This window comes from Bombus flavifrons, chromosome 17 (genome assembly GCF_040668555.2).
Source record: "Bombus flavifrons isolate JBK064 chromosome 17, iyBomFlav1_principal, whole genome shotgun sequence".
Classification (NCBI taxonomy): Eukaryota; Metazoa; Arthropoda; class Insecta; order Hymenoptera; family Apidae; genus Bombus; species Bombus flavifrons.
The window spans coordinates 2836579-2861831 of record NC_138458.1 but is presented as its reverse complement, the minus strand read 5'-3'; the positions used below and the strand labels follow the sequence as shown (position 1 = coordinate 2861831).

General features: G+C 38.3%; 1 protein-coding gene across 6 annotated transcripts in view; it reads left to right on the top strand.

The window, feature by feature from the left end:
* LOC138188681 (putative fatty acyl-CoA reductase CG5065) overlaps positions 1-25253 on the top strand; it is a 196196-nt gene that overhangs the window by 95898 nt on the left and 75045 nt on the right. Inside the window, exons 1-8 of one of the 6 annotated variants that reach the window (XR_011175619.1) lie at positions 1524-1607; positions 4110-4394; positions 4498-4814; positions 4914-5161; positions 5398-5581; positions 5856-6041; positions 6135-6389; positions 6461-6676. The exons of 1 other annotated variant lie outside the window; for it this stretch is intronic. Coding sequence is in view for 4 of the 5 variants with exons in the window: in XM_069130672.1 (XP_068986773.1) it covers positions 4149-4394; positions 4498-4814; positions 4914-5161; positions 5398-5581; positions 5856-6041; positions 6135-6389; positions 6461-6539 (1515 nt within the window). In the remaining variant the exon portion in view is untranslated. Of the gene's footprint in view, positions 1-1523; positions 1608-4109; positions 4395-4497; positions 4815-4913; positions 5162-5397; positions 5582-5855; positions 6042-6134; positions 6390-6460; positions 6823-25253 lie in introns of those variants that run through there. 4 more of the 6 variants (XM_069130672.1, XM_069130671.1, XM_069130673.1 and 1 more) reach the window with 4 other exon arrangements.

Sequence of the window (25253 nt, the reverse complement as noted above, 5' to 3'; positions counted from 1 at the left end):
ATAAATATACATGACTGACGTAATCTCTTCAAACAATTACTTATTTACTGTAGTATTTTTTCCTTATATGTTAAAATTTGTATTAACACATTTTTGTCTATTTTTAATTTGTTGAAGTGGTCACCACTTCCAAGGAAACTCTACAACTGGTCTTTGTAGTTTTGTCAAGCACTGAAGTCATCGACAGCGTATAAACAATAGACTGGGACGAAGGCAGACAATAGAAGGCATAGACAGTAGACAGGCGACGATCGCTTCGGGGCTTTCAGTTATAGGGTAACACTGCTAGCGTGCGGATCGGGACCAGCTCAAATTATATTTCTAATTGTACTTACACTTCTGTATTAAAATATATTTCCTACTTTACAATTTATCCACGCGTTTCTCTGTTCATACATCTAATAACCTCAGCATAATTGTTTTCATGATAGACTTTTAAGGATTGAACTTTAGAGGGTGGTATCACTTTATAAACTTGAGTTAGCGTGGCTAAAAGAGAATACGTGTTTAATATTTTGCGCTGTTCTTCAAACCTGTAAAGTTTTAACAAAATCGGAATCTGACTGTTCGCGACCTTTTTTTGTTAGTGAAGTTTGCTTGTAATTTTATTATGGTCCGAAACTCTCGTGGCGCTGAATCAAATCAAATGGCGTTATCAAATTGATGAGTGTTCTACCTGAAATATTTTTCTATTTTTTTAAGAAAGCCTTCTTTAAATGATTTTCCCATATATTTTCAATAATGTTTATATTGCAAAACTGTTTATAAGCATTTCCAAACACGATACAAGATTAACGCTCTTGGATTAGCATTATTGTATTGCATAGCATTGTATATCGTGTATCATTGGGCTTTGGATAGTTACCTTGCATCAGAATGAAATTGTCTTTAAGCCCATTTTTTTAGGCTTTGATGCAGATTATTTTTTTTTTATATTTATGTACGTTTCATTCTATGAAGCGCTAACTCGACAAATATGCATTATACATGTATTTGTACCATTAGCCAGATATTTATTAATATTTTCATAATAGGAATAGATTATCGAATACTTTTTTTTAAATTATTTTGAGAATTTGTAAGAATATGTATATATCTTTCATTTGCAAAAAATTTTGTAATAAACGATGTTATATTACAATTTTATTAAGATTATACACTATATGAATAGTTTTTACACTGGCTCTGCGTTATTGTTTTTCAATTCCACCAGAAAAAATCATCCGTAATTATCAGAAATGGAATTTGTAATGCAAATATTTTTCCCTTCATCCTGACCAATAAGAAGTTGTATGTAATGCAAATGTCATTAAAATGCAAGCTGTAGGAGCAATCAGTGACAAAAGATCAATTCCTGTTGACCTTTTACGATCAAAAACCACTCAAGGCTACTTCTTGTTTGATTTTTGAGATAAATATATTAATCAAATGATTCACGCATAGCATTATCCAGTTGCAGTAGTAGGGCGATGTTATTACAAGTATGGGTATTTAGAGGAGCGACACATAGAATATCGTTACAGTACTGTGACGAACGTATCGGTATCTACTATCGTGAAGTCGCATTTTTGTTCAATCTTTGGGAAACACAGTGAAAATACTATCAGGTAACAGGCGATTCCTTGTTATTCTGTATTCAATTGTGTCCTTCACTAACTGTTATTCATTATTACCAATATCATATATATCAAAAACTATCATCGGATCATTAATTATTACAAAAGTTTAAACGAAGTTTCTGAGTTCTCAAATATTTATTTTGTATTTTACATTATACGCAGAAAAATGGTCTATTATTGTGATAATTTAATAATTTACAACCAATCAGCAGATGTAATCGTAATTTTGGCAAAAATTGAGTTTAGGATCGGTTTTTCATAAATTATTGTTTAGACTGTCTTCGACCTTTCCGGTTTATGAGAGATAAAAATACGTTTCGCGGTGACTACAACCATGCGAGATATTTTAATCATTTTACATCTTAAATGGTAAAATCTCTTGTTTTAGATTATATATAAAAGAAACCATGAAATGGTAATGGAAAGATTATACATATATTTACGCAATTACATTAATAAGTTGAAGTAATATATCCTACATCGTGATAAAATACATTTCCCTTATTTTATTTATCACTTTCTTTAGAAATATATTTGTTAATTATTTAGATGCTGCGTCAAAATATCTCGTTGAATAAGAACATCCCTTTGAATATTTGAACATCCCATTGAATATAAACATCCTTTCATAGAAATTCAAGAGTTAAAGTGACTTTATGTTCAATGTTTCTACAAAATTGTTGTTAGTTAGTTATAATAATTTTCTACACTTGTATACTATACACATGTATGAGTACAATATTTAACGTATTAATTCTTTATAACACAACTTGTACAATAAAAGGCTTGGTATTGTAAAGATCAAACAGAAAACAAGTTACAAAACTAAATAACGTAGAAATTAATGCACTATAATATACACAAAAAGGATAATATAAAATAATTGCACATTCCTGGAGCTACAGTAAGATTCAAATGGAGCACAAAAAGAGTGCGCCTTGTTTCTTACACAAACGATGGGTGGGCAGCAGCTTATCTCGTCCAAGTCATAAAGAAGAGGACTATGACGTTCGGAGACGTAAACCATTCTGCGCGACGTTTTCTAAAAAAAATCATCGATTATAGATTAAACCTGTTCACTCATTGAAACCTGTGACGGCATATCGGAAGTATGAGTCCTTTTGCGTCCATAAATAATGAATAAATAAGAGCATATATAAACAATGTTTATACACATGTCGGAGATGAAAGGACATCGGAGCCTTCCCTTTGAAACTTCGGGCAAATCCCTTAACACCGTAATTTAGATTCTATCATAGGCATAATTAAACAATTATCGTCATTCGATCCGATTGTATTCGTTCGAGATTTGTGATAATGAGCTTGGGCTCGAGGCGACAACCAATCGCCGAACGTAGCCGCGGTCATGTGATGAACGCTTTGTCTAACAAAGGTACGGAGTAATTCTATAGCTCTCCTTAAAAGAAATATTTGTAGCGGCACGCGACAGTAAACATTCCAACGGTTTCTGTCCCGTGACTCGCCACACGCAGATCCTATTCTTCGGGTATGATGGTTACCAGATGCCGACGCGTCTCCACAGTACGTGATCAGCTAGCCCGAGCGCCGTTATAAACACTAAGATCTAGTTACCTAAAGTCCTTCAAACAGACAAACAGTCTTTGTCCCAACTACGAGAAGATAGAGGAGACCTATTTTTTCAACGAAAGACGTCTTCCACCAGCAACTTTCCCTCGAGGGCGGCTAGCATCTTTTTCTAACCACCGATATGGAGATTGACCAATTAGCAGCAACGTCAATTTCCCTTACTTTCTGAACGAAGGCTTTTCTCGACGAATCCGAGGATCTTGCGCTTTTAGACACACCCCATATAGTTTTCCTCTGTGGCATCATCGGGACGGAAATTCATTCCTTCTTGCGATCTCATCGACGAAGAGAGTAACGCCTTACGACCAGTGAATGTTACGCGTTTTATTAACAAAGAGTTCGACTTAGATTTTGTGAGCACGTACATCTATTATCCCGTTGGCCGCGGATACGTTATTGAACCTAGGATCATTGTCATTAGTTTCTCGAATATGTAATTACCACGGTTTCTTGTCCAATTCTATAATAATCGTATTTGCACTAGTCAATGTCTTCTCTATTGCATAACGACAATGTGTAATCCAAATGAAGATTTGTTTCACGCCCCTAACCCTACTTTTAATGTAGCTCCGACACATATTTCACATGTCCACCGTAATCATCTCATTCACGGATGACAAAAGAAAATCACATAGGCATTAAATATTCTTGAAGTACTACTAAATTTGGTCGAACACTATCTCGCATGCACCACACACATTTTCCACACAAAGTATCGATCACTGCATACTGCAATATTCACACATATACAAATAAAACAAAAAATAAAGAAGCCAAAGGAAACAGCAAAAAGGTTGTTTAAGCTTGAGATATTAACCATAATAAATTTTCAATTTTCTACATTATTTAAAAAATTTTTCCACTTCCTATTTGATAATTCAGTGGCAAATATTGGGACTGAAAGTGTGAAGATCCTGGAACATGGATACAATCAACAAAGAATCGAATGAAATTTGGATCAACAAAAGGTTGAATAAGACGAATACTCTCGAGGAATTCTACGCCGGTAATGGGATTCTTGTGACTGGAGCAACCGGTTTCGTGGGAATAGGTCTTCTGGAAAAACTGATGCGCGTGTGTCCGCGCATCACTGCCATCTTTATACTAATTCGTCCAAAAACGAACGAAGCGCTAGATCAACGATTTAAGAAGCTGATAGATGATCCCGTTCGTAAATATAATTCTTGTTTCTTTCAATGCTTCAGCCTGTCAGGAGCCAAATTGGCTAACCTTCTTTTCTGAAATTGAGCTTGTATCTTTTCGTCTTCAGATTTACGATGGCGTCAAAGCAACGAACCCATCAGTTTTGAGCCGAGTTTACCCCGTGAAAGGTGACGTGAGTCTGCCAGATTTAGGACTTTCGCGAGAGGATAGAAATCTCTTGTTAGAAAAAGTAAACATAGTGTTTCACGCCGCGGCCACTGTGAGATTCAACGAGCCGTTACACGTGGCTATTAATGTGAATACGAAAGGTACTGCTCGTATCATCGAACTTTGGAACGAACTGAAGCATCCTATTAGCTTCGTCCACGTTAGCACAGCTTATAGTAATGCGAATCTACAAGAGATCGGGGAAAAAGTTTATACGTAAGAATAAGTTAGGCTCAAACGTTATTCCATAGTTTACGAATATAATATTTGTAATTCTAGCGTGAAGAATATGTTCACATATTATTAACTCCACAGCACGAGCTTGAAACCTTCAGAGGTGATCGATATGTGTGACAGATTCGACAAAACGTCGATCAACCAAATAGAAAAAAGGATTTTAAAAACTTATCCAAACACATACACATTCAGTAAGAATTTGGCAGAGCAGATTGTAGCAAGCAAGTGCAAAGATCTGCCAGTTGCGATAGTGCGGCCAAGTATAATTGGTGCCTCTTTGGAAGAACCATGTCCTGGTTGGCTAGAGAATATTTCTGCAATAACAGGTATTTTTAGAAATCTTTTACAATGATACACGTTCAATACCCCTCAGATTTCAGAAAAGTCGAGTTAACCTTTGGGTTTGTGGGAAGTTAAATGAGGCATTTCCAATAGATCATCATTATTATAGTTCAAGTTTGTTGTTGCTCACAATTACGAGAATTCTTTCCAATCTAATTAGCGCTACCTATCTGGAAATAGAAAATCACAAATAATTTCTAAATCAATTTAATGTAACCAGGTATCGTCCTGCTAGTGAGTAAAGGATGTGCAACAGCAATACTGGCTAGGAAAGATGCAAGAATGGATGTAGTGCCTGTCGATTTCGTAGTTGACACGATAATATGTACTGCATGGCATGTCACGCTACATCGTGGTCACGAAGTTAAAGTTTACAACTGCACGAGTAACGCTAACCCTTTTAAGTAAAGTTTATTACGAATCTTTTTCAACCCATGTAATTCGATTGTTACAATATTCCAAAACATTCAGTTTATTTACGTAATGTAGACAATGCGCAAACAAACGTAGAAAACAAAAGTCCACTTTTGCTCTCAATACTTCAATTTAGAAAAGTAGTGATACAAAATAATATTTATATCAATTCTATAATATTTCCCGAGGTATTCGGATGATAATAAACTTCGCATTAAGTATAATTTCAATAAGTATACATATGTAAATGTTTCAATTGACAAGATGGGGTCAGTTAAAAGAGGCCGTGGTGAAGTGTAGCATAGAAACGCCACTGAACGATACGCTATGGTACCCGGGGTGCCCAATGATAGCTAATAGATATATTTACAACGTTCTGAGTGTAATTCCGTATGTTTTGCCTGCATTCGTCATTGATATCTTTTTAAGACTCCGACGTAGTAAACCAATGTGAGTATTCTCGCGATCGTCGAACAACGAGGACAATCTTTCTGGGATAATCTCTGTCTTTATCTATAATAATAATTAAAAATGATATTTCAGAATGATGAAACTCCTCAAAAGTAGCAATAAGCTGTTCAGATCGGTAACATATTTCACCACGCACGAATGGACGTTCCAAAGGGATAACTGTACCGACTTGGTGAGGAAGGTGAAAATGTTGAATGACAGCGATATTTTCAAACTAGATTTACGGGATATGGATTGGCAGAAGTATGTTGCAATTTACCTGATGGGAATTAGGAAATTTATTCTAAAACAAGAGTTTAAGTCAATAGCCCGACAACGGTTAGCGAGGTGCGTATAGAAATATCTTAGTATAAAAAATTAGGAACTAATATAAATACATATAATTTCGGTTATTTCAGGTTGTACTGGATACATCAGGTCACCAAAATATCCGGTATAATAATTTTACTATGGATAATATTATATTTTGTGTACTGACTATTTAAACCTTACTTTTTTCTCTTTTAACAAAAAACAATATAAATAGAATTTTATGAAGAAGGGACTCATAATCCGGTTCTTTTTGTTTCTTCATTCGTCTCATTTCTAAATAAATTTATATTTTGTTGAGAAAAGTTAAGTTGGCATGATCGCTAGTTACTACAAGCTAAGTTGCTACGACTTCTAACGACGCTCCTTTGTCTTAAAAGTCGACCACGTGTTAATTGACTAACTGTATCCTGTGTGTTAAGACGTGTTGTATGAGGCGGAGAAATATAGAGAGAAAAATCGAATCTGTGTTTAATCGATTAATTATCAACCCAAAACCTACATCAGTTAACAGGTTATGGGCCCAGGGCAGTAAACTGCAATAATAAGGAGAATTATTTTTGAGTTTTTGCGTTTTCTGAGACTATCCGAGAAGAGACCACGCCATGGTCGACAAGGAGGGAATGGGTGATGTGGTCAAGGATATGAACCCGATCCTGAGAAAGGGCAATTATGAATATTGGAAGACAATGACGGAAGCCTCGTTAGTTGAGCTGCTCCTCCTGCTTAGCCTTCTGAGCTGCTGGGATGCAGTAGAGCCAGGATTTACGGCAGCAGAAAGGTTGAGACCAGACTGCATGAAAATGGACAACATAGCACGTGCGTACATTTTCCGGCACGTTCGCCCCGAGATCCACGTCGATGGACTTTGTTTTATGCATGAGGGAACTCAGAACTATCGAGAAGATCCCAGCGTGGATATCTCCACGTACTACGGAAGGATCCAGGACCTGTGCGATAAGTTGTCCAGTGTAGGTATAAAAATTGAGGACCATGTTATGGCATGTTTTCTTTTTGGCCGGCCTCGTGGCGGATCCAAATTACGCGACGTACCTCAGAGCAACAAGGATCGATAAGGATCTAACCGTGAGGGTCGTGAATCCTATCTTCTACTCGAAAAAAAAGGATCGATGCGGCTGCGGTCTCGGCCGCGAAAAACAGCGCAATGGCGGCCTGGAAACAATGGAGGCCCAAACCTCAACAGAACAAAGATGGCGCGAGGCCAAAGCACAGACACCCAAATGACCAGAAGTGCTACAAATGTGGAAAACGGGGCCACATTTCGCACCAGTGCCAAGAAGGGAAGGGAGATAAGGAGGAGAAAAACCAAAGGAAGAAAAGGATACAAGAAGAAGACAGCAAGAAGGAGAGAGAATCAGAAGACAAATCGAGGTCCAAGGGACTTATCTCTACGTTAACTTATCGTCCATCAGCCACATGGAAAGAGATGGGATCAGTTACCTTGACCCGGGAGCCTCGAATCACATGACTCCGGACAGGCATCGGTTCGTGGACTTCGCGCCTGCAGCCGGACAGATCAGGATTGGCAAGGGATACCTGAAGGTTAAGGGAAAGAGAACGATCGTTGTGAAAATGACTGTGGCGGTTGGACCCTATCCTTGTCGAACGCTCTATGGTAGTCTGAGCTAGATGTGAATCTAATCTCGATCAGGTAATTGGCAATGAAGAGTGTCACCACAGTGTGTACGAGGGATGAGGCCGTTGGAACACATGATGATGGGGACGTTATATTCAACTCAAGGGTAGGAGACAATGTGTACTACCTAGAGATAATACCATCTGAAAGGCACGTAGCAAACATCTCCGTGGAAAACGATCAGGAGGAGCCTGGGAACGATGACGGAGGCATCGAGGTCATTGAGGCAAAGGCATACAAGAGTATTGTATCGTGGCACGAGAGATTAGTTCACCTGCATGGAAATGCAATGAGAAAGATCTCCGTAAGTAGCGTGAAGGAGGACTCGAGGAAACCTGAGGAACTATGTGGAGTCTGAGTGAAAGGAAAAGTGACAAAAGTGCCATTTCCGAGGACAGCTCACCACATGTGTTAACGCCCTTTAGAGATTGTTCACAGCGATGTTAGTGGCAGGGCTCAGTGCAAGTCATTAGGCGGAGGTAATTACTTTGTGACTTTCATTGATGATTTCTCTCGTTTCATGTACGTTAGAATCATCAGCAGGAAGAGCGAAGTACTTAAGTGCTTCAAGGAATACCAGATGGAAGTGGAGGCTTTACACCAGTCCAAAATATTTAAGTGCCCTGCAAACTGATAATGGAGGTGAGTACACCGGGGTAAATTTTGAAAGTTACTTGAAGGAGAAAGGCATATTACACAGGAAGACCGTCCCTAGGAACCCTGAGCAAAATGGAGTTTCCGAACGAGCAAACAGAACCCTGGTTGAGATGTCTAGGTGTTTAGTCACCCAATCAGGGCTCCCTGACTATCTGAAGGGGAGAAGCTGTGAACACTGCGTGTCACATAAGAAACCTATGCCCATCCGCTGCTATGGGAGACTTGATCCCATTGGAATTATGGAAGGGTAAGGGATGCGACATCCAAGGGGAGATCAACACACTGAGATTATTTGGGTGCAGAGTCTGGTACCTGAGAAGCCAAAGCGGAGGAAAATTTGATACCAGTGCAGATGAAGGAATATTTGTAGGTTACGACAGACAGGTCAAGGGTTATAGGATCTACCAAAATCCAAGAAAGTAACAATATCTTGTCATGTCAGGTTCGAGGAGAATATGTTTCCCTACAAGAGTGTTAAGATGGATACGAGTAATATAAAAAGGAGATTCTCAGAATGGATATGGGACGTAGAAGATTTTGAACTTGTAGAGGAAGTTGACCACATTTACGTTGAAACTCAAAGTGATGGCGAAAACGATGAAGGGGAGACTGACTATTTCATGGACAATATAACGAGTGACAATAATCGGGGGGAGGTTGTGAGTGTACCGACTGTGTCCAAGAGGTCGGCAAGATTACATAAATCAAGGACGTGTGATAGTTGCGCTCATGTTGCAGCCGTTTGCAAAACTCAAAGCATGTGTGTGTCTGCGGATGTGTACGAAGCCCTGAGGGGGCCAGATGCTGAAAAGTGGAATGATGAAATAATGAAGGAGCTACACAATCTGAAAGATAAAGATGTGTGGGACGTTGTGCAAAGACCTTTGAACAGAAATGTTATAGACTGTAAGTAGGTGCTTGTCATAAAGAGAGACCCTGATAGATATAAAGCTAGGCTTGTAGCTTGGGAATTCTGGCAGAAACCTGGAGTTGATTACTCAGAAACTTTCAGTCCGATAGTAAAACGCATAACTCTAAGAATTCTGCTTGCTCTGTGTGCAGAGAATAAGTGGGTTTACGAACATATCGACGTGGAGTGTGCATATCTCAACAGTCCTCTGGATGAGGATATACATGGAGCAACCAGAATTTCTTGAAGTTCCAGGAAAAAACAGGACGCAGTATGTGTGCAAACTCAAAAGAAGCTTGTATGGACTGAAGCAAGCTGGGAGAATGTGGTTTAGGTACATAAATAGTATCTTGAAAGGTATGAGTCTGAACCCATTTATGAGTGATCCGTGTGTGTATGTGAATGCGTCCAAAGATCTGATTGTAGCTGTGTATGTGGATGAAATTCTTGTGTTGGGGACGAAGGATAGGATTAAAGTGTTCAAAACTAAAATTAAGGAGAAATTAGACATTATGATGCTAGGTACAAATACTCTATTTCTATCCATCCACCTGAGTAAGCCAAACAGTACCACTGTCGTATTTGATTAATGCGTACAGATAGGTCAAATACTGGATCGGTTTGATATTGCTCATGAGGTTGGAGTGTCAACACCGCTAGCTAAGGAGTGCGAAGCCGGTTTTGGCATTGAGTGTGATGAGCCCTTCGATAATAAGTTGTACGAACAAGCTGCGGGGCATATAATGTATGTCGCAACTGTGAGTCGTCCTGATGTCGCGTGTGCAATAGGGAAATTAAGCCAAAGATGCGCAAATCCGACTGTATCCGATTGGAAAGCAGTGAGGCGGATTTTTAAGTACCTCCTAAAAACCAAAGACTTGAAGCTAGTGTAATAAAGGACAGGACGATCTTCGAAGGTGTTTTGTTATTCGAACTTTGCGGGCTGTACGGTAGATAGGAAATCCAGGAGCGGGTATGTCTTCATACTCGCTGGTGGTGCAATATCCTGGTTGTCTAAGAAACAACCAATTATAGCTCAATCGACGTGCGAAGGGGAGTTCGTGGCGATGCAGGAAGCAGCGAGGGAAACTGTGTGGATTTCCTTACTGTTAATGGAGTTGGGTCAATTGTCATATTGGCCTCGCCCTTGCAAGATTTTTTGTGATAACATCGGGGCTATTTCATGGTCCAAAGATGAAGTAGTTGCTGAAAATTCTAAGCATGTCCAAGCACGTTATTTTTATGTTAAGAACTGCGTGACGGAGGGAATATTAAATTATACATATATACCTAATCTCGAGAATATTGCTGACATAATCACCAAAGGCTTAAATAGAGTTAAGACTCAGTATTTTACCAAAGCTATGGGGCTTGTAGAAACTACGATCAAAGGGGAGTGTTGAGAAAAGTTAAGTTGGCATGATCGCTAGTTACTACAAGCTACGGTGGTACGACTTCGACAAACGACGCTCTTTTGTCTTAGTAGTCGACCATGTGTTAATTGACTAAGTGTATCCTGTGTGTTAAGACATGTTGTACGAGGCGGAGAAATATAGAGAGAAAAATCGGATCTGTGTGAATCGATTAATTATCAATCCCAAATCTACATCAATTAATATATAAATACGAAGCAGTTTGACAAAGCACGCTGCGATGGTGTTGCGTCGAAAATTAAGAAAAACGAAGAAAATCACATACACGAAGAGTTTGACGTTTTGATCACGACGGTTGTACGATCTTCATGAGGCTGAATCCGGTTAGTAGATACGACGCTCTGATGAAGACTGAGACTGACGAGGACTTCCGTCCCCGGGCTGTCCATGGTTAATTGTCCTCTCGTGGGCGCATATCCTCTGGTATTGCCATTTGTTTACCTTTGCCCTGTTCCATCGGGCACTTAAGGTACTTTTTGGCCTCTTAATGAGTTCAGCCCCATAATGTTTACAGTTTGGGGAGATAGGCAATTTGGACTTTCCCAAAAAAGGGAGATGTGTTGTCCGAGTCATAGACTGACGGCCACTCCAAATCCCGAACAGCAGCTATGATGTGTTTATAGAAACAGCAGATAAGCAATCATAGGTAAGATTCAATGCATAATTATGATTATTATGATTAGTATGAAAGGCAATGATTATTTATTTTATATTTAAGCGTATTTCAATCTTGTAATATATTGGTGAATAACTTTATTGAAAAAGTTATTGGAGACCGATGTAGATTGATCATCTGTGAATTCAATTGACATTAAAATTTTATTGACGAGCGGGGCTCAAATTTGGATGGAAAGACACTGATAAGTATTTAATATATTTGTCGGGGTAGCGTCGGGAATAGGGTTGTAGGCGGTCAACGGGATGATAGATGCACGTACTCACAAAATCTAAGTCTGACTCTTCGTTAATAAAACGCGTAATAGTCACTGATCTTAAGGCGTTACTCTTTTCGTCGATGAGATCGCTAGAAAGAATGAATTTCCGTCCCGATGATGCCACAGAGGAAAACTATATGGGGTGTGTCTAAAGGCGCAAGATCCTCGGATTCGTCGAGAAAAGCCTTCGTTCAGAAAGTAAGGGAAATTGACGTTGCTGCTAATTGGTCAATCTCCATATCGGTGGTTAGAAAAAGATGCTAGCCGCCCTCGAGGGAAAGTTGCTGGTGGAAGACGTCTTTCGTTGAAAAAATAGGTCTCCTCTATCTTCTCGTAGTTGCGACAAAGACTGTTTGTCTGTTTGAAGGACTTTAGTTAGCTAAATCTTAAGATTTATAATGGGCTTTCAGGCTAGCTGAACATGTACTGCGCAGACGCATCGACATCTGGCAATCATCTTACTCGAATAATAGGGTTTGTGTGTGGCGAGCCACGGGACAGAAACCGTTAGAATGTTTACTGTCGCGTATTTCTTTTAAGGAGAGCTATAGAATTACTCCACACCTTTGTTAGACAAAACGTTCATCCCTTGACCGCGGCTACGTTCGGCAACTGGTTGTCGTCTCGAGCCCAAGCTCATTATCACAAATCTCGAACAAATACCATCGGATCGAATGACGACAATTGTTTAATGACGCCTATGATAGAATCTAGATTACGATGTTAAGGGATTTTCCCGAAGTTCCAAAGGGACGGCTCCGATGCCCTTTTATAATATCTCCGACATATATTTATTTAATTTATTCCAAATATATTTGACGGGTTGCAGCAATAATCTCTCGTTATTCTATATTATTGATCCTCACTCAATCCACCACAAATCATTCTTTTCAAGTTACTGCGTCGTGTCTTATCACGCGTCAGTTCATACGCAGGGTGTTCGATTATAGATGCTAAAAAGTTTAAGGGATGATTACTGAAGTTAAAATAAATTGAAAATCAAAAATAATAAAGATACATTTTCGATTTTGTTCTTTAATTATTGACAATGAATCGGTCAAAATATCCCCGTGCGCGGCCTGACCTACTTAAACGAAAGAAAGTTGGTCAATTTGAGCAGCGGGGTGCACTTTAATTCTTACCTCGTACTTACTTATGTACGTACTTAGCTTACCTCGTATGAATCTTCAGAGAAGAAGATTATAATATTCGGAGACGTAAACCATCCTGCACGACATTTTGCAAGAAAAATTGTAGGCTGAACATTACAACCTCCTTCGTCATTGAAATCCATAACACCATATCGAAAGACGCCCCATGGAATATTCATGTAGAGAGGATTAATATTTTCTCTACTTCTTTGCTCCCGTAGATAAATAATAAAAGAAAAACATACATAAACAATATTTAGACAACGTTTACACACGCAAGACGGTTGGCCTGTCAGTGAATGTCCACAGGAAAATCACATACGCATTAAGTATTCTTAAGTTGCTATCAAATGTGGTTGTACGCTGCCTTGCATGAGCAACACACAATGTCCACACAAATTACTGATCACTACATGTTAAAATATTCACATACATACAACTGAAATGAAAGATGAAGATGCAAGAAAACAACAAAAATTGCTTCATCTTATACTCGAAGGATTGACTAAGATATCGTCCGTCCACATTTAGTAGCATTTCAAGATTTTTTGATGCGCATGTGATTTTTCTACTGATGCCCGCGAATTGGTCAATCGAGGTATAAACATTGTTTATATCTGCTATTACTTATTGATTAATTATAGAGGCAAAAAGTTAGAGGAAACTCTAATCCTTTCTACTCTAAAATTCCATAAGGCGGTTGTTGATATGCTGTTATGAATTTTAATGTTATGAATAAGCAGGTTCAATGTCTAATCTATGATTATTCTTACAAAATGTCGTGCAGTATAGTTTATGTTTTCGAATCTTCTCCTCTACGACATGTACGAGGTAAGCTACTGACCTACTTTCGTTCGTGTAAGGAGGTTACCTTGTAACATCAACCAAATCTCAATCCACATCAGAGACCTCAGGCCACACACCGAGGGCAAGATGGCATCCAGATGCCTACGCATCCTTACTGCACTCGAATACAAATACCGCCACTCGACGCTAATTAAAGCCGGACAACGGCAGCGCAGTTGTTAGCGCCTTAGGTTACGAACGTTCGGGTTCAAGTCGCGGCGACCGGAGTCCGATTTTTCTTCAACGCATCTAAATTAGAAGAAAAGCAGCTATACCCCAGCAGCGACATCTACACTCGCTGCAGAACCTATCTCGGCCTCTACGCCAGCCATAGCGCACTATACCACAAACAACTACTACATTACACCTCACTTCTTTAATGAATACTTTATCGGATGGCTGTCGTTTATAAGTAGAGGACGCTAAAATGAGTCGAATTTCTAAGTCGGTATGATAGACGCATTGGCCACGAATAAGCAAAAGCTACTTTATTTATTCTTATCTTGCCTATGTTTTATCTGCTCTTTGTGTGTCTGACTTATCTTCGTGATTATGTTCTCTTTTCACCCGACAGGTGACACCGCTTAATCTTTCCTTATCTTATTAATTTTTCTCGCATTATCTTACCGATCTGCCGTTCCTGTTTATCGCTTTAACGTTGATCGTTTATCGCTCTAGTCTCTCATTTCTCTGAACAGATTTAACTTGCTTTCAAACTGCCTTTTCTCTCACTGTCCTTCTGTACCTTTACTTTCTCGGGTTAATCAACTCTTTCTTTACCTTCTTAACATTACTCCACTTTTCCATTGATACGTTCGTCGCCCAGCGTGATTCGACTAAGTTTCCTGCGAGACCCAAATCCGACCGTCGGTACGCAGAACGTAAATACAGCGACAAGCGACAAGCGAATTCATCGTTTATCGCCTTCGATTCATTGTAAAGAAAAGATTATTTAGTTCTGAAATGGAGAAAGCGATAAGCTTTCCAACCAGAGTAATTCGAGGAATCTTATGGCAGATATCTCAGATCTTTCATTTAGTCAAGAAGCATACTTGTGAGACGTACATCAGTGATTTTTTCATCCTCAAAATGTCCAATAAACAGCGTGAAAATATATTTGAAAGTGAGGAGAGTAGTGATGACGAAGTCTACAACTTTTGTTCGAAGTGCCCAAAATCACCCCAAACGTGTTTGGAATGTTTTAACAAATACCATGCGATATAGCACAATGGAAAATTTTATCCAGAATATAAATGTAGTATTGGAATACTTAAGCTGTAGATGTCGCTGCTGGGTACGGCCGCTTTTCTTCTCATTTTTGTATCGTGGAAGAAAAATCGGACTCCGGTCGCCGGGATTCGAACCCGGATTCCGAACGTTCGTAACCTAAGGTGCTAACCACTGCTTTTTTTTAGAGTTTATTTACTAAGATACAATTTTTAATACATATTGGGTATTCACAATAAACTATGAATTTCGATAAGATGTGTTAGGCAAAAGTACCGATACGCGACGGTACGACGTAGCCATACTATATTATGTGTCGGCGTTTTACATTTCTTGTGTTTTAAATCTATTCTTTGGATTTAAGCCGCTGGGGAGCGGAGCTTTTATGTAATTTTGTTTCTGGTTGATTTTTTTGTCCTGAAAACTTGGTCGCAAAACAGGACGCTTCGGTAGTCTACATTTTGGGCGCTGATTGCCTTGGGTGGAGGTGGGATAATAGGGAGGGGGTGGGGGAGGGGGATGTCAAATAGGTTTATTTACAATATTTACAGTTATTTACAATTACACCTGTGTTATACGGTGTCAGAGTTGTGTTCTGTCGGTTTACTGGTTTTCTCTCTTGTTTTATTATGGATTTGGAATCCACCAATATTTCTTTGTGTTTTTTCTGTGTTTGTCTTTAGTGTCTTTCAGAAGGAGGACCATGTATCTCCACCTAGTGTCTGCGGTTTGTCCGTTTAAGTTTTCTTCGTAGAGTATAGTTTTGGTCCCTATTTTTCTTTTTATGTGATATATTATTGGAATGTTATTTTGGTCTTGGAGGTAGTTTTTTTCGTCTAGGTATATGAACGCTTCTGGGGGGATGTAGCCTGTTGCCAGAGTGTTTTTGTAATATGCGTCATTTGGGAATAAGCAACTGAAGATTAGACTGTTTTCTTGTATCTTTGCAGCTTGCGCGAAGTGGTTTCTTGTTAATTTTAAAATGTGACAGTCTATGCGGTGAATGTTGGCTAGGTCGTAGATTGTTTTGTTTTTGACACATTTTTTGAATCCGCTGTGTTCGGATCTGTAAGTACTCAAACAAGCTCTGATGCATTTTCTTTCGAATCTGCGAATTTTTTCCATTGGGGAGACTATGTTGTACCAGATTGGGCAGCCGTAGGTTATGATCGGTCTGATTAGTGCTTGATAGCACAGGATTTTTACTTGACTGTTGAGATGTTTAGAGTAAAATAATCTTTTTATTCTCCAGAATGCTTTACTGGCTTTGGAGAGTTGGATTTGGATGTGCTGCTTGTAGTTTAGTTTATCGTCTATGTTTATACCTAGGTATTTTACGCAGTTTTTATGTGGTATGAGCTCCCCTTCGTTTGCTTTTTCCCTTAACTGAAATTTTCTGCAGTGTTCCCTTTCTATTGGACCGATTTTGCTTGACTTGCGTCTAAACAGTATGGTTTCGCATTTGCTTGTGTTGGTTTTTAGTTTCCATGTGTTGTAATAATCGTTAATTTTTTCAAAAAGTTCTTGCAGTTCCGTTTTTATTGTTTTGGTTTTGCGGCCTGTTACGTAGATGATTAGGTCATCTGCGAAGGCTATGGAGCGTTTATGGGTGGATGTATTGAGATTAAAGAGGTTTAGTAAGTCACTATTGTAAATATTGAAAAGTAACGGGGAGTTTACTGTGCCTTGTTGCAGACCGTTTTTTATGGAGAATTCTTTGCTTGATGCGTGTGAACCTTCAGTCATTACGAATGTTCTGCTTGTGATCATGTCCCAAACTATTTTAATTAGATATTTGGGAAAGTTTTTCTTGATTAATTTGTATATGAGACCTGGGATCCAGACTGTGTCGAAAGCTTTTTCGAGGTCTATTAAGCAGGCGGCTACTCGTTGTTTTGCGTTTAGCGCGCAGCAGATGTCCGACGTAAGTTTGTTTATTGCGTGAATTGTGGAGAGTTTGTGTCGGAAGCCAAATTGATTTTCTGGGATTATGTCATTTTTTGAGCAGAAGGAGATGAGGGGGTTCTTTATGATTATTTCAAATACTTTGCTTATGTTGGGGAGGAGACTTATGGGTCGTAGGTTTGTGGGTGATGAGCCGTCTTTATCTTTTTTTGTTATAGCTATCAGTTTGGCTTTTTTCCATTTTTTGGGGAAATATGTTTAGTGCATTCTTGAAGAGTACTGTGTAGTACCATTTTATTTTGTTCGGTAGGCGCTTGAGTAGGATGTTTGGGATGCCGTTGAAGCCGGAGGATTTTTTGTTGTTTAGCTTGGAGAAGATTTTGTTTAGTTGATTGTAGTTTGTGAAGTAGTTTATTTCTGGTTCCGGTTGTTTGGGATTGTCTGCGGTGTTTTCGTTTAAGAATGTGCTGACTGTTTTGTTTAGCGTTATGTCTTGTTCCATTTCATTTTTGAGTTTGTTTGTTTCGGCGATGATAATTCTGTTTAGTTGTTCACGGCCCATGTGTTCGTTTTATGTGTGTGTCTTGGAAAAGTGGGTGCCGATAATGTCTAGTTTTTCTGTTGTTTTGGCTATTATGAAGTTACCCTCGGTGTCTTTGATGGTGTTGAGTGTCGTTATACCTGCTTCTTGGATGAGGGAGGCTTTTTCTGGGGGCAATTTGAGAGGTGGGATGGGGTTTTGTCCTTTTGGCCTGAAGATTTGATTTATTTGTGGGAACATGTTGGCTGTGTCGTTTTTGGAGATGTTTTTTATTTTGTTCGTCCAGTGATGGTTTATGGAGCTTGCGAATTCTTGTTTCAGATGTGTTTTTATTTCGTATAGAAGGTACTTTAGAAATTTTAATTCTTCTCTTTTGTCGTAAGAATAGTTGAATTTTATATTGTTTACTTTGGAGAGTATGTAGCTTTTGTCTCGTTGTAGTTCTTTTATTTTATTGTTGATATAGGGCTCGCATGAATTTTTTTGTTTTATGATTGGCACGGATTTTTGGAGAGCGATTTGTGTATGTTTTTCTATTTCATCTAAGAATGATTTGACTGTTTGTTAGATTGGCGTTGTTGTAGATCTTTAGTTCGCAGTTCTGTTCGAGTATGTTTTGGAATTTTTTCCACTCTGTCTTTTTGTAATTGTATTCTTTTTTATGTGAAATACTAGGGCGTTATGGTCACTGTCATAGGCTAAGGTTTTAAGGGTGTTATTTGGGCGTAGGTTTCGAAATTTTAGTCGCGCATCTGCTAAGCATATGTCCAGGTATGAGCCTCCTTTTGGGTAAGAGGGTAGCTCGGGGCTGTATAAGATTGTTTTGAAGTGAATGCTTTTATTGTCTAGCCAGTTTCTAATGAAGTTGCCTCTCGTGTTGTTTATTTCGTTTTTCCAGCTTGTGTGTTTTGCGTTAAGGTCGCCTGCTATTATATAGTAGTTTTCCGGTTTGTTCAGCTGTAAGAGTTCGAAAAGTTTATTGAATTCTTCGCTAAATTCATTCCGGTTTCCATAGGTTGCGTAGGCTGCAGTGATAAATAGGTTTTCCTTATCGCTTATTTTTATTTTTATGATCGTTGTTTCTAGGATTTTGAAATTTGTTATTTTGTCATTTAGAATTGTTTTGTGTTTTATAGGGTTTTTAATGAGGATTGCTGTTCCTCCTCCTTGGCTGGCGTTCGGTCTGTCTTGTCTTATCATGGAGTAGTTTTTGAAGTGTACTTTGTATCTTTTATTTAGTTTTGTTTCTGAGATGAGTACGATGTCGGGGGTTTTTTTATTTATTAGGGTTAGCATACTGTATCTTTTTTTATTTGAAATTAGGGAGTTGGCATTTATTGCAATTATTTTCAGATCTTTTAAGTTTAATTTATATTTTTTTTGCTGTACTTGTTGGTTTTGAGGTTTTTGGTTATTTGTCATATATACTATTGAAAGTGTTGAAGATGGCGTCGAACCTTTTTTCATGCGTTGATAGAGTTGTTTTTATGTCATTTAATTGCATTTGATGTTCCTTTAGCGCTTGGAGTATGCTTTTTTTAAAGTCTTCAATGATGTTTATTATGTTTAGTTGGGGGGTGTTATCGGTTGTAGTTGGGCTTTGGCCTGGGCGCGGATCTAAGTTTGTTTTTTGTGGTGTGTCTTCGGTTGTTTTATTTTTTGTTATTTGCTGTTTCACTATGTCCGAGAACTTTAGTTCTGGGACGTATTTACGGCTAATTTGGGCAATTCGTTTTGCCTTTGTTTCTTTGCCTTTTTTTATTTTTTCTGATAGGTTTTTGCGTAGTTCTACGAGTTTGGGGCACCCTTTGTATGACGCTGGGTGTCCGTAGTTTTTGCAGATTACGCAGAATATTTTGTCCTTAGTGACTGCGTCTTCTTTTTTTATTCTGCAGTCGCCTGGGCCATGGGGCTCTGTGCATTTTACACAGCGATAGTTTAGGTTGCAGTTTTGTGCAGTGTGCCCTAGTCGCTGGCATTTATGACATTGAATTATGTCATCCTTTCTTTTTATTATTTTTTCCCATTTTATCTTAAAATAGTTAAAATGGTTTATTTTTAGTAGATTGCTTATATTGCTGTGAGGAGATAGTTGAATTATATAAATTGGGAGCAATATATTGTTCTCCCTTGATCTGTTTGTCATGAATCCTGAGACTTTCGTAAATTGTACGTCGTCTATTTGTAATGATTGTAGGTCTGCGAGTATTTCTGTTTCAGTGTAGCTGTTGTCTAGTCCTTTTAGTAAGTATGTGTGATGTTTTTCTGTTTTGGGTGTATAGGTATAGTAGGTTGCGTTTGCTGCACGGAGTGTTTCTTTGGCTTTGTGAAAGTCGGATATGTTTCGGAGGTAGAGCGCATGTTTACCTGTGTGTATCCTTTTAATGTGGAAATTTTTGATATTTGACACTTTTTCTATGAGTGTCATTGTGTCTTTTGAGGCTTGAGTTGTGATAACGATTGTGGAGGTTTGATTTCCCTTGTAGTGGTAGGGGCGTTCGTACGCTCATCCGCGGTGTGTCTGCTGGGGTGTCCGATCGGTGTCCGGCCCCCCCTTGGCGATGATATTGGCGCTGGGCCTCCAGGGTTGTTCGATGAGGCCTGTCGCCTCTCCGGTGATGAGTGTTTTGGCGATGTGGTGGGACTGTGTTTACCCATTTTGCCTCTTAATGAGTAGTTTTTTTTTTATTTGCTCTAACGTTGAGCACGGCGTTAAGTAGTTTGTTAGTCCCTGTTGGGGTTGAGATTCTGGTTCGGTTTGTAATATGTCGAATCTATTGCTGGTTGTAATTGCTGGAGGTGGGGTTGCTCTTATGGGCCTCATGATTGTGAATTCCGCAGCTTTTTCTTCCTGTGTGCGGAGAATTTCCTCGTTTGCGTTTACTGGTCTTTTTGTCCTGGCAATCAGGTTTGGTTGTGTTTGGTTGAGTTTCCGCGTCTTTTGCGCGGAAAGTCTTACGCTATTGTTGACTTCTACAGCTGCTTTCTGTGCGTTTATTTTTCTTTTTGTTTTTGTTTTTTTTTTTTTAAGTCTAAGGCGGATTCCATTTTCTTACTTTTTGCTTCATTCTCGATGACTCCCATTTTTTTATATACCTTAATTTTGTTGTTTTTTTCCTTTTATGTTTTTGTTTTTTATTTTTGTTTTATGGCGATGATGTCACTGCAATGTTTTTCACTGTTCGACACTTTTTTTTTCACTTTTTATCACTTTTTCTTTTTCCTATTTGGGAGCGTTAGTGTGCTTTGACGCGCGCACTGTCAGGACCTAAGCCTGATGTCCCTTTCTGGGCTGAGAGGTCCGTCTTGTTCGGAGGTTTACGGTCAACTGGTGCTAACCACTGCGCTGCCGTCATCCGACACTAGTTAGTGTCGAGTGATGGTATTTGCTATCGAGTGCCGCCACAGACCCTTTTTCCACGATATCACATAAATTAATAAAAAGTATGGTATAGTGCGTTTTTAATATTTTTATGTTGTATATTCTATATATAATATCTTATGTTTAATTAACTCGAACAAGAAGAGCGCCACCCATACTTTGGTGACGAGGTCCGCACGGAAGTATACCCGTCACATAGCTATGGGTGACGTGGCGACGAACGTGTTAAACCACATAAACTACAATTTTATCTTTCCTCCCTTATTAACACGAGTTATTTCTACATTTATCAGCACAGGACCCTCAATATTAAAAATAGATTTAATATGTTTCTATTTAAATATACGTACAAATATTTTTTTCAAGTATACAAGGAATATCTATTTCATATTTGTAGGAAAATATTTCTTTCAAATATAAAAGAAATATTTATATAAATAGCTTATTTTAGCCTGCCGGCCATAGAAACTGTGCTTACCACTCATCTTTCCATTCACATGCATATCTCTAAATTGACCCTTATTTTCTGTTAAATAGAATGAAATATTTATTTTATATTCAAAACAAAGCGCGAGTTCGAGAGTGTTTAAATAGCAAGAAAAGAATAAAGGAAAAATATAAAAAGAAGGCAAAGAAGAAAGGAAAATATTGAACATATAACGATGGATTGATCTGTTTGGATGTTAACTGGATATTATTCTGTATCCATAGATGCTACTTTTCTTGCGTTTGACTGCAGAATGCAGAAACATTGTGAATAAAGCCAGTTTAAGAATTACAATTTTAACATTTTCTTCGGGAAAATGATTTGCGACTGATGGTTTCTTTGAGACCTTCTTCCTCAGAATGAGTAGAATACATTGTAATTAAAAAAACAATTTGACCTTCGATTCGAGATAAAGGTCACTTTTGCACAAACTCTTTTTTATAAATTTCCGTAGAGTCAGACTACGATGTCTAAACTTGCTTTTTTTGTATGCTACAGAATATAAATATCGAATGGTTCCTTTTGAATATCTTGTACACAACACTTTGTAGAAGTAAATCATTAAAAGCGGTGAAATGAACTTATGCAATTGCGAGTTTGAAGTATTTAATATGATGTGATTCTTGTTGCTAAAAAATATATATATGACAACTGTATAAAGCGTATGCTTTAATATTCGCGTAAAGAGCATTATTTAAAAATACATGTACAAAAACGAAACAAATACCAAAATATACATCTCCAGTTGCTGCATTTCTGATTGTATGCTGATAAGAAAGACAGTTATGTATATGTGGACTTGAAAATTCGGTTCGACGGGCGCGAATTGAAAAAAAGATGTACTTTTGATTGAAAACAATTCTAGTGATAATTTATATAACAATATATCGTTAACTTGAATCAGTTATGACTATATAAATATTGATTTACAATAATTGGGTCTTTTGAGTTCGCAATAAAAGTAGACTCATACCCGAAAAAGAGCCCGCAGAACAATATTTCCTGCGACAGAAGCACCAGTTGATGCTTATATTGACAACTGCAATTTTAAAGCGTTCGGTCCGATTGCTGCTTTGATGTCACCTCGATATCCAATAGTCCAATAACTGTAATCAGTCCAATTGCAGAGCAATTATTAAACACGTATAAATAAAGTTGGTAAACAAATTCTTTACAATAACAGTAGTTAATAACGAACTTTGCAATAACGATCGTACCTGTAGAAGACACAGAAGATTTCATACCGATAGCTCAATGCAATCGTTAGTAACTGACATACATACATGAAAGTTGAATTTTTGCAAAAAAGTTTTTAGAAAAAACAAATGAAAGAAAATTGTCTAGGCGATCCAACGGGAGAACATTCCCTGCAAGATACAAAAAATCCCGACTGGTCAAGTAGTTTCGAAGCAATCGGCAAACATACATTTAAAAAAAGGAAAACTACGCCGATTGTGCCGAATTGGTACATCTTTTCTCTTTTCCCAAGTCGGCATAAAAATATAACACAACTTTACCAGCTGTTGGTTCCAGCGAAACGAATATTTTCTTTGCCAACTATAACGAATACGCCAAAATCAAATGTTTGAAAGACGAATAGTTTTAAACGTAACTAAGAAATGCGACTAACTTAATTGGAAATCAACGACAAGAAGTTTGCAACTTAATCATCGTATAAAATAAGACAGAAAATACAAAGTGGAAAAGCATTTATTGTTTTCTAATTTAACCCAAATAAGAAATAATAAGATATTATATGTCTCTGATATCGTCTAAATATCTTTTCTATAAACACAATTTTATTCTCATCTAGGAATGAAATTGTATATGTATTTATTATTTCATATGCAAGACACATTTTGCTCAACACTACCGTGGAGTGACGAAGCTCTCTGCTCGTACTAATGAATTTAAATTAAAGAAACTTGATAACTAACGAATAATTTGGTAATGAACACAAACTATAACGAAACAAACTTTAAAGCAAAGGACTGTTTCTTTTTAACTAATTACAAATTGAGAAAAACTTCAAACTATTATATTTGTACGTTTTTAAGAAATAAATCCGGATATTGATCTGAGTATTGCGATTCTCTTATTTTCCTATCGTAGCTTGTGTATTTTCGACCAATCGCGAGGAGACGCAATCGCGAGGAGAGACGTCAACGGGAGTCGTAAATTCTCGTTACGATTATAATGATCGACACCACGAGTTGATCGATCCCCTGATTTCCGTTAAGATAATAGGGGTGATTACGTTGATATAACACTGTGATTCACAGGGTTATAAGGTTTTTATTTCCAACACTTATGAGATACACTGTTGAGTAGGTATAAATCGTAGATGACAATTTGTCGCACGAAGATAAGATAGATATGAACAATAGAGCAAGGCTCTTATAGTTGAATTTAGTATGTTCGTGGACTTAGCACTAGAGGATACTTAATAGAGGAAGTGAATGTTCGGTAATTCCGAGAACCGACTTAGATAGTTGATGTGAGTTAGATTTTGCTAGCGTTAGACTAAGTCAAGTTGACTTTTCTAGCGGTGTAGAAGAAGTGAAGTACAGTAACGATGCTGTGTCGGAGGAAAGCTAGCGATGGGTGTGTCTAGCGTATGGGACCATCGGATTTGTTCATGACATTTTTGGTCAGGAAAGCGAGGGCAGTATACATTGTTTCTGATTGGATAAACGAAGGTTGGTGGACTAGGAAGGGTCTTAGCCGCCCTCGATAGAAAGTTGCTGGTGGGAAGCATGATACGTGAGAAAAACTAATTTTCCCGTGTCAAGCCGTAGTAGACAATACTCTTTAGAAGGCGATTTACAAAAGGGATATTTGTTCGGTCTGAAGGACCTTAGCTAGTAAATTACTGAGATTTATGATGGTTCCTTGAGACTATTGAGGGTACGCAGTGAGGACGAGCGGACATCTGGTTACTATCTTGCCCGCGGTGTGTGGCCTGGTCTAGGTAGAGTGTCGCCCGACGTAACAGTTCCAAGCTGCTATTTTCAGCATGTCCATTTCTATTTTTTGCTTAACATGTTTGTAAGTAGTTGTAGCATGACTGTAATTTGTTGTGTTTGTTTTCTGAGTACTACATTTTTCTCACTTATCATTTTTGTTAGCATTTGAGTGTTTTTGATGGATTGCTTGAGCAGTTCCTTGATTTCTGTAGCGTCGTTATTTTTGTTGTTTTAGTTTTGGTTGTGTAAGGGTGGTGTTTGGTTGGTTACTTGTGCGTAACTTCGGCTACCAAAAGTGTTGATGTTTCTATGGTTAGTCTTCGGTACGTTCTGTACATTTGGTGTTGGCCCTGGTTCTGACTGACGCTAAGTGGCTACTCTTATTTATACTAAAAACTATCTGTTAGGAAGATGATACATTTACACTGTACATGTGAATGTGTGTGTATCCGTTAGAGGGTGTCCTGGTCTGAGTTGAGACAAAGGACCGTTAGCAGTCGTTAAGAAGCATCTGGAAGAGTCGGTTGGCGACAAGCGTGCGTGCAAGACGTTCTTCAGAGTGTAATATAGATGTATAGCTGTTGTGTGTGAAATAAAGTCAGTTATTTGTATTTCCAAATCCTCTGATTACCTTAACAGTTACGACCGCTTTGATGCCTCGACCTGTCGGCGTCCTGTTGGTACCGATCCGCCACATATTTATCATATACTTCTGAAAACGGATAAAGTGACCGGATGTTATCCCGATGGTCACTCATGGTAAGGCTATCTTATCGCTTTGTTTA